At 36.0% G+C, this 10,388-nt stretch overlaps 1 protein-coding gene across 1 annotated transcript; it reads right to left on the bottom strand.

Annotated features, from left to right (window-relative positions):
• Positions 1 to 708: 708 nt before the first annotated feature.
• On the bottom strand, positions 709 to 8,592 carry LOC107686511 (B-cell receptor CD22-like). The gene is made up of 17 exons (XM_016483550.1): positions 8,512 to 8,592; positions 7,892 to 7,936; positions 7,381 to 7,800; positions 6,429 to 6,752; positions 6,063 to 6,320; positions 5,655 to 5,921; positions 5,053 to 5,316; positions 4,669 to 4,950; positions 4,234 to 4,491; positions 3,691 to 3,948; positions 2,490 to 2,577; positions 2,229 to 2,337; positions 1,956 to 2,086; positions 1,827 to 1,884; positions 1,594 to 1,706; positions 1,384 to 1,438; positions 709 to 976 (listed from the first exon to the last, which is right to left on the bottom strand). Exons 2-17 carry the CDS (start codon positions 7,926 to 7,928, stop codon positions 737 to 739), a joined length of 3,162 nt encoding a protein of 1,053 aa, XP_016339036.1. The 5' UTR covers positions 7,929 to 7,936; positions 8,512 to 8,592; the 3' UTR covers positions 709 to 736.
• Between the last annotated feature and the right edge of the window lie 1,796 nt (positions 8,593 to 10,388).

The raw sequence follows: 10,388 nt of genomic DNA, 5'->3' as shown, positions 1-10,388 counted from the left end.
AGATGAGAAATGGGTAGGTGAGGGAAGAGAGGAGGATACAACGGAGGAAAGATGGGAGGGGGAAAGGGAGCGTAGGTTTCGTCTAAAAGTAACCGGTATGAATATATATAAATTAAGATGATTGTTAAACATTTCTCTACTACTCTTGTACCTGACTATTAAATATGATTCAATCATATTATGTCCAATTAAAGTTTAATATTAAATTATTTTATTTGTGAACAATTATTTTGCTTCTCATGTTATAAAAAACGTGTGATGTAATACCTTCCTGAAATCACTAAGCCTGGGAGACTTTTTTTTTTTTATTCAGTTTTATGCAACCAGTCAAATGCTCTCAGCTTTGCAGTTCAACAATTCAGTAAAAAGCAAGTGCTTTACAGTGGCAAATACAAATGTTTAATGAAATTACAAAGCTATATTGCATGTTGCATTTCATACAAAGTAGTAAAAACAAAAATGTCACACCATTTTTGGCAATTTTCCATGCAAGAATTGATCACACAAATATATGGTACATTGGTACATAATAAAATAGTATTTTTAAAACTATATATATATATATATATATATATGCAAAAATAAAAAGTGAAGGAGTAGAAGTCACTCTTATAGAATCATAATTTATATAATATTTTCACTCTCAAATAACTCTATATAGACTGATATTATAAGTATAATACAGATTAAGGATATAATACTTGGTATTGATACTTAAATTGGAAACTCCTTGTCTTTATGCTTTTATGGCTGAATATGCAGTTCTGTCTTCGTCATCAGAGCTTGAACTGCTAAGGCGGCTCTTCTGGTTATGTTTGGGTTGTTTAGCAGCAGGCTTGGCGGAACAAGACACAGTGGTGTAATTCACCTCTTCTTCTTCGCTGGTATCAGATTCCCAGTCCATATTTGTGAATGGAAGTTTTGGCACACATGCAGAAGTAACATTCTCATAATCTGGATTTTCTGATCGGGAATTCTAGGAAGATGAAGAAATAATAAAACAAATGTTCTCAATATACAGTTGTATGTAAAAGTGCTCCATATAATTTCTGGTTTATTCTTATTGTGAACAACTTATTGTGTTTGTTGAACATCTTATCTTATTGTGTTTGTTCTGTAGACATATGGTAACTACAACTATTCTCAACAGAATATAATTATGTAAACAATTTTTTTGTTAAACATGAACAAAATGTAAATAATGAACAAGTACATCATAACTCCATCTTCCAAACCGTTTTTCTTCCCCTCTTATCCTCAATTACTACAGTAAGCCTATAATAAGTATTTTATATTTTAGACCTGTCGGGGCGGAATTCGCGGGAAATTGCATACACACAGTGTAACTTTTTAATATTCTAACGTACTCCGAAGAAGGCTTACCGTTGTCTGCTTATTTTTTGATACCGTAGCGTAGACTGCTGAACCTTCAGGTACTCTAAAATCACAATCATTAATTTAGAAGCATCATTAGTGCATTTGTCATATATTTAAATGAGCATGGAAATTGTACTTTTCCCCCTGATTTCATAATAAATACAAAGTTCTAACTGGTGTTTGACTTCAAATTTTCATTTTCCCTATCTGCTTTACCTTTTATCTGGCTCATTTTGTCCCTTGAAATCAAGAGTGACATAGTTTACGGTAGATGTAGCTGCTTCATTGTCCATATATCCAGTTTTTTGTTGTTTGGGGGACTGTCTTCCCTGTAAGAAAAAAAAAAATAAAAAAACTTGCTAAGCATAAAAACATCAGTTGTTTGTGATATTGATGTTTCAATGACCTGTTAAAAAAAATAAAAATAAAAAAATAAAACATTCTCTCACCTGTTTCATTTGTGGCAGTTTAATGGCAGCATACACCGTGTGGATATTAGATTTCGGCCTTAAGAGAAAAAAAGATGAATTAATTTCATTGCACAAAGAAGATGTCTCCATCAGTTCTGCTGCTATTACCTTGGATTAAGGTCCTGTGCTCGTGTAGGATCTTGGGAATGGGGTGTCGGACGTGATTGATTAACCCTTCCATAACCTGGATCAGGAATGCCCTCCACTGACAGATTTTCCTGGGTATTATTACGTGATCCCTAAGTGTTTAAATATTCCAAACAAAACAGGATTTATGTCTTAAGCAAACGTATATATTTGATTGTTCAAAAAAATGCATATTAAGGTGATTTCAGTATACTGTAAGTAGCCCAGTTGCGAAACAAACAGAAGTAAAATAACCAATGAAAGTAAGTTTGCCACTGTAGAAGAGCGTGACAGGAATACTGGAAAAAAGCACAATGGATTATCTGCTCCACTTTGCTGATCTGATCTTGCCTTGATGATAGTCCTGTAAAATAACAAGCACAATAATTGGAATAACTGACAACTTCAAACTCAATACCTAATAGAACTACTAATATACAGATAAACTAATAAATGATACAAGCTTATTTAGTGATATTTTTCACTTAACATTTAGAAAAAGAAAGAGGAATGCACCTGCGTATCAGAAAGATGGCCACAACAATGAGAATTAACAGGAGAATGATGGGTAAGATGATCTGGTAGAACACCGTAAGAGAGTTACCTAAATGAAAAGAGGTTTTTTAGACATTTTTAAGACTCAACCCTATATGACTTAATCTAACCCACATTCATGAATTAACCCAGTTAACCAAGAAGTACAAAATGTTGAAGCATTTGGCTTTAAACATGCATTTACGATGTGCTCATGTATAATTGTACCTTTTTTTTAAAAAGGGGCAGTATGTAATATTAACAGCTAGCGGTTGATAGAGGTATTGCAGTCCAAATTCAAAATATTGGAAAAAAAGGTGTTTCTACTGCCCCCTTGATGCTCACACCGGTTGCCAGATTGAGGACGCGCAACAGAAATGAATCTTGCACTATAATTTGATGAATTGATTTATCAGTGTTTTAATATGCCTCTGGTCATAGAGCTTTTTAGATGGACGACGAGGCATTTTAGGTCGGGTAGAATCTGCAATCTCTGACCCAGTTTGTTTGCTGGCTTCAATGGCCACAAAATGCTGTGCTTTCCATCAACTGGCAACCTAGGCTGTTGAAATATGATTGATTAAATAGGCAGTGGGCGGAATCACACATTTAAAAGCAGAACAACTGACTGTTGCATTGTTTTTCAGAGAAACGTGTGTGACTTGTGACTTGTGTGTGTAGGAAACATGTGAACTTGGCATGTTTCCTACACTCTAAAAAATGCTGGGTTAAATATAACACAGCACTGGGTTAAAAAGGGACAAACCCAGCTATTGGGTTGTTGTGACCCAAGTATTGGGTTGTTCTGACCCAGCGGTTGGTTTCAAAATAACCCAACCGCTGGGTCAAAACAACCCAATAGCTAGGTTTGTCCCTTTTTAACCCAGCGCTGGGTTATATTTAACCCAGCATTTTTTAGAGTGTAAGGATCTTTAAACATAATGGTGTTTTTATGCTTTCATAAAGGTTTAATGGAATGATACGCAGAAAATTATCCTACACCCTGAAAGATATCATTCAAATATTAGGTAAATAAATTGCTTGGTTACACCAATGAAGCAGTTGTAGAAAGACGGCCATGTCTGGCAGAATAAGTTCTAGAATAGCTAAATGCAGCTAACATTTTATTCCAATTTGAGTAATTTGGTAAATACATTTTTATGATGTGTTATTTCATACTCACTGCTGATAAATAACATGATGCTTTTGGATCGTGATTTTCCGATGGCATTGGCTGCTGTACAGTAATACATTCCTGGGTTCTGAGGCCAAACAGTGACGTTCTGCTGTGATAGTACTGTGGTGTTGTCCTCCTCTCTGTACCATTTGTAGTCAGTGGCGGGTGGATACGCAACTGCACTGCAGGTCAAATAAACTGGAATCTCCCTATTCCGCTGAGTTAAAGTTGTCATGTTATGGACAATATTTATGTTTGGAGCATCTATAGAAAGCAGGCAAACAGACATGAATACTCATAATGTTATGTAGATGGAAAGCATTGATTATGTGGCTTATTGTTATAATTGAAAGTCGTGGACAACAACACATTTTTGGACTATGTAATATTACCCAGCTATCTTGACAAAGTCATTCATTAGACTACTTAAACTAATCAAAAACATTGGACAATCTTATATCTGTCAGAAAAGTCAAATTCCAAAAAAGTACCTTTTTGCCTCTAAAAGCTGAAGTGTGTCAAAAAAAACTAGTAGAAAAGAGTACTCACACTTGACCTTGATCTCTACAGATGGGGATTCTGTTTTTCCAATGGAATTATGAGCAATACAGACGTACTGACCAGAATCAGTGATTTCCAGAGAGTTAAATTGTAGTTCCTGTCCGATTGTATTTTTCGCCCCATTAAAGCGTTTCTTCCACTCATATGAGGATGGAGCAGGTTTGGAGTGAGCCTCACATGTAAGGGTCAGCTCACTCCCAAATGTTTGTTCTCCTTTAGAACTTACACTCACATTTTTAGGTGCATCTATACACACATGATGTATAAAAAGATCCAAATTATTTAGTTGAAGTAATGCTCAAAGTCCTGTTAATCAGTTTGTTCGCTTTCAAGTAAATTAAAGCATCTCATGCCCCTCAAAAGTCCTTGAAATATATTTTTAAATAATTTTACATATTTAAATTTTGATTGATTATTACTTACACAACACAATTAGCTCTTGTTTAGTTTCTCGATCTCCCTCTGAATTTTTTGCTTTGCATGTGTACATTCCTGCATCTGACTCAGAGACATTCATGTAGACAGTCAACATGTTTGCAGATGCAGTGCTGTTCCTTCGATTGTTCTGAATATCGTTCAGATCACCCTGAGGTCCTGTCACTGTGAGGTGTGAGTCAGGACAGCTTTGAACCGTGCAGATAATGGAGATCACTTCAAACTCTCTCACTTCCTTCTTCATGATCAAATTGAGATTAGATGGAGGATCTGCAGCGTTCAAAAGAAAAAGTGACAAAAATGATTTGGCTATTCATGAAATCATTAACTTTGACCAGTTAAGATATAGATTTTAGAGTGAAACAGACTTACAAAGCACATCAACTTTAATGGTATGTGATCCTGTGCCAATAGTGTTGGTAACATCACAAGTGTACTGCCCTGCATGTTGAATGGTCACTTTCTTAATGTTTAACTGTCCAGTTTCCATTGATAATGGGACAGAAGACAGTCCAGGTTTGTGCTTCCATGTGTACATGTGTGGTGGAGGGTCACTGTCAGCAGAGCACGTCAAAGTCAGTGGAGTGCCCATTTTTACAGAGGCCACGCCCTTTATTTGAATGTTTCTTGGTGAATCTGTGAGAACAGAAAAACTAACATTTAGAAGAGCGTCACACTCAGTACAATATAATAAAATATTAATGCAGGTTTTGGTAAGAATATATTATTGTAACTTATTTATGTGAAGAGATTTATCATTCAACATGCTTTTAAATTTAAAGCATTTTAGCATTTAAATTAGTTTATTTTGCAGAAGTTTTCCAAATGACAATGAGTAATGTTAACTTTTATTATCATAACTTTAGTTAACTTTTAGAGTTCGATATCATGTTTAGCAAACAAATAATGAACACATTTGTTTGTTGAAGGAACAAATAAATAATATAAAGTGCTACAAATAATGTAATACTTACACATTACAGAAACCCAGAGGTAATCTGATTTAGCTGTTTTTATTCCATTATCAGCCCGGCAATGGTACGATCCTTTGTCCTCTGCAGTAACTTTACTGATGATGAATGTCTCGCTGGTTTCACTCTGGACTTGGGCATTTTTGTACCACGTAAACGTATAGACTGTTGGGTTACTTTTCTGGACTAAACACTTGAGTGCCAGTTTGTCTCCCTCTTTGAGATCTTTAACGCTGACCAGAGATTGCACTGAGACACCTTGTGGACCATCTAAAAAATGCAGCGCACAGGCACAAGAAATGCATATTTATTACATGTTAAAGTAAAATTTAAATAGTTTAACAGATGAAGCACTAATAATCTCTATGACTTTCTTCAAAGGTATCTGTTTACATAAAACATTATACTCACACTTCACATCAATTTGAATGATATTTGATTCCTTTGCTCCATGCTCGTTTTTAGCTTCACAGTAATATTCTCCACTGTCTTCTGGTTTCACACTAATTAGTGTCAAGTCAGACATTTGTTGAGCTTTTTCTGTTTTCTCTTTTTTGAACCACTTGAAGCTGACATCAGGGCGACCTGTGCTGGTGCAGGAGAGAGTGACAGAATCTCCCTCCTTTACATCTTCAGAGCTCACGGTTGCCTTTGTCTCTTTAGGTGCATCTAGAGAAGAAAAGAGATGAAGACAGCTGCTGTGAATAATGCTCAGTCAGTGACTGTGTACAGTAAATATACAGTGTTTGTTCATAAACACATGATGTACACACTCACATTCCACAGACAGTGTGGTATTCCTGATCTGGCAGCTGTCCTCACTCTTCGCTGGACGACAAGACAGAATCCTGTTGTCATCTTTCCATGTCACTTTGAGTTTCAATTTGGTGACCTTTCTGCCTCCTCCTTCCTCTTCAGTCGCTGTGATCATATCAGTTGACAAGGAGGAAATCCATTCTTGTTTTTGTCCTGATGTATAGCTGAGCCATTCAGGATGAAAATTGCACGAACCAAATGTGGAACAGCGAACAGTGAATTCTTCTGACTCTTGGAGTGGATTTTTCAGCTCTAATGGTTCAATTTGCACCTTACAAGGATTGTCTGGAATCAGGAGAAGAATATGGAGTGAGAACAAGTGATCCAGAACAAAGAAATCTATTATCTGAGATAATAGATTTATCTATTATCTTAATATAATAAATTGTATTAAGAAATCTACTATCTACTTATCTACTATCTTTTTTTTCTATATTTCAGTTGAACATATGAAAAGTTCCAGAAGCGACAAAAATCAAGGCTTTGTGGCACAATATTCTTCTTAAGTCATATGATAGGTTTGTGTACATAGATCACTGATGATCTGCTCTGTCGTAGTTTTATTAATTAGTAGTCTATTTGATTAAAAGACGTTTACTCGTATATTGGAGCATTGTGATTGATTAAGAGACACATGAGAACCAGTAGCTTCTTAATGAAGACTTCAAATATATTGTCGGGTCATATGAACTATTTTATTTATTACTTGCTATTTGTCATTTTTGGAGCTCCTGGTCAGATTAAGTTTCATTGTTTAAAAAAACAGCAGCATGAACTTTGTTAAACGTCTGTTTTATGTTTCATGGATAAAAGTAATAAGACACGACGGTGAATGAATGATGACAGAATTTTTATAAGAAAACAGCCTTTAAGACCACATCAAATTAATCCCATTCAATAAATCATTGCTCACCTGTAACTGTGAGAGTCAGAGTTTCACTCATGAACCTCTCTGAATTAATAACTCTAAACCTGTAGTTCCCACTGTCTGTCTTTTGAAGATCGGTGATTCTTAAATCACATTTTATCCAGTAGTAATTCTGGTGTTTTTGCTGCTTCAGTGATGTTGCATCAGTGATGTATTCCACTCTGCTGGAGTAAGCTGGTGTCTGGGGACGTTCTTCTGTGTTACTGTATACAATAGTCCCGATAAACTTTTTTGACACGTCATCATATTTTGGATCTTTAAACCACAACAGTGTACATGTTTCATCCTTTAGATTTTTGTAAGCACAGGGGATGGTCACACATGATCCTTCATTAATTTCTTTTGTGTTTTCAGGCACACTTATTAGCTTTTCTTTTGAGCTGATGCAGAAGACCGTAAGAAGAACTGCAGGAAAAACAACATTAGTGATACTTTCATTTATAGGACAATCATTTACAAAAATCGACATTCAGTAAACAATAGAGACAATACAAACCAAACAGAAGCAGAGGAATCCCTTCAGGAACCGTCATTCTGTCTGCTGCTAATGAAATAAAGACAGTTATACTCTGACAGCACATTTGGTGTTTGTCATTGCGTGTGGGTGAATATATGTTTTTTGATGGTCACAGCTGTTAATGAGTCAGTCTGTTTCTCCTTCCTTTTGTTCATCCTTGCATGCCAAAAATGTCATTTTGGCATGACAACATTTGTTAATTACACCAAATTGTTAATTACATCTAATTGTTTTTCAGTTTTTTTTTTGTTAAATTGGACTGGTTACCTTATTTTATTCAACCTGCAATTACAGCAGCAAATGAATTATGCCTACTGCTCCATAAAGCTAAATAATTTATTGCTGTAATAACTGACTACTATTTTATTCTTTAAACAGTTAATCATTTATTAGATTTTGCTGATGACACCATAAATGTTTCTCAAACATGTTCACGCTATAATGACACGATCACATGCCAAAAAATGTTTTGTTCGAAGAATCACAGTGCTTTTCATGCATGAGCTTTACAGTTTAACAGATTAATATTATTATGACAACCAAATTTGTTTTTACCACAAATAACAAAAATGAAAAAAAGAAAGAAGAAAATATTTTACCTTCAAATAGAATCTGTTGTTCTCAATGGGCGTTTTAAAAACATTCAAACCGAGAAACAAAAGGAGAACATCACCCATGTGTATTTCTAACTTGTTATATTTGCATAGTTGAGCTTTCAGACATAAAAGAAATAGGCAAAAGCGCACATTCCTGGTAGAGATAAAGAGATATGTTAATTCGGTCTTCTAAGCGTGAAGCTCACTTCCTGTGACAGTGGTTAGTTCTGTTGAAACTATTGAGAAAATAAAACCCCCTCTAATGTAGGTGTCTAACGTGCTGCAAGATCAGCAGGGGTGTACAGTCATGGCCAAAAGTTTTGGCAGTGACATAAATTTTGTGTTTTGCAAAGTTTGCTGCTTCAGTATTTGTAGATTATTTTTCCACATGTTTCTATGGTATACTGAAAAACAATGATAAGCATATCATAAGTTTTAAAGGGTTTTATTGGCAAAAAAAAAAAAAAGAGTCAATATTTACAGTGTTGACCCTTGTTCTTCATAACCTCTGCAGTTCGCTCTGGCATGCTGTATATTAGCTTCTGGGCCAAATCCTGACTGATGGCGATCCATTCTTGCCTTATTAGTTCTCGGAGTTCTGCTTGTCCACTCACCTTTTGAGGACTGACTACAGGTTCTCTATGGGATTGAGATCCGGGGAGTTGCCTGGCCACGGATCCAAAATGTCAATGTAATGATCTTCGAGCCTCTTCTTTTTTGTCACACTCTTGCTTTGTGACAATGGTGCTCCATCATGTTGAAAAATGCACGGATCATCACCAAATTGCTCATGGATCGTTGGAAGAAGTCGCTCTTGCAGGATGTTTTGATACCATTCTTTATTCATGCAGTGTTTTTAGGCAGAATTATGAGAGATCCCTCTCCCTTGGTTGAAAAGCAAACCCACACATGGATGGTCTCAGGATGCTTCACTGTTTGCACAACACAGGACTCATGGTAGCGTTCACCTTTTCTTCTCCGAAACAATCGATTTTCCAGATGCATAAAAGATAAATCTATTGGACAGTCTGTTAGAGATTTCTTCTAAACAAAAAGTTGCATCATGAATGACGTAAGCGTGCTCCGGCCCAGAACATTAAAGTGCAATATGAGTGCAGGCCAGTGGGGAGGGGGGACAATCATGCTCTGGCTCGGTTCAAGGCAACCGTGCCTAGTGTGAATACACCCTAACGGTGCAGCAGGAAAAAGTAAAAATTATAATTATTCAGGATGTGTTTATGACCATGTGTACTAGAGCATATATTGTAATTTAACAATTTACTGAATGACCAAACCACATCGAACAGTTCTGTGTTCAATTTAGGCCTACATAGCCTATTATTTCTAAGATGATTTCTACTTTTATGGAGAGAACGCTGTATTTTAAAAATAACTAAACACTGCTTTTGTTGTATATTGTGGCTTTATATATGGTCAGACACCAATAAATAGTCCAGCATCAAAGAAATCCAAAGGTGATTTCTCATTAAAAAGCTTCAAGAGAACATCATCACAGCACTCAACAAGAGAGACGTTGAAGAAATGATCAAACAAGCGCAGTCTGCTCTGATTGGCCAGCTGACCCAGTGCATTGTGATTGGCCGAACACCACAAGCATGCGTCGGAAATGTAACGCACCTAACCATAAATATTCAGATGTGTGCAGCACATTTTATGGAGGACCGTTTCCTGATCCTGGTAGAGTAGACTACAAGGCCAGCTGTTCTGACTCCCAGATTGTAAGTACGTTTTTTCTATTTAAAGAGTTTTTATATTTAATATTTTTTATATTTAAAGCGAGTTTTTTGGGCAGTGTAGAGTAGGGCTTGGTTTGTCTTTTCTCCGATCACAAATGCAGACATGGTTTTATGTTTACGCGG

The sequence above is a fragment of the Sinocyclocheilus anshuiensis genome, unplaced genomic scaffold, assembly GCF_001515605.1.
Source record: "Sinocyclocheilus anshuiensis isolate Anshui unplaced genomic scaffold, SAMN03320099.WGS_v1.1 scaffold1146, whole genome shotgun sequence".
Taxonomy (NCBI): domain Eukaryota; kingdom Metazoa; phylum Chordata; class Actinopteri; order Cypriniformes; family Cyprinidae; genus Sinocyclocheilus; species Sinocyclocheilus anshuiensis.
This window is presented reverse-complemented; position numbering and strand designations above follow the sequence as displayed.

Bases quoted from the DNA above. Each gene is read 5' to 3' on its own strand.
- LOC107686511 (XM_016483550.1), bottom strand. From the start codon at position 7,928: ATGACGGTTCCTGAAGGGATTCCTCTGCTTCTGTTTG. The intron at 6,321-6,428 runs GTGAGTGTGTAC...TTTCTTCTCTAG, and splicing joins TACCACACTGTCTGTGGAAT to ATGCACCTAAAGAGACAAAG. The intron at 977-1,383 runs GTAAGCCTTCTT...TCATCTTCCTAG, and splicing joins CAAAAAATAAGCAGACAACG to AATTCCCGATCAGAAAATCC.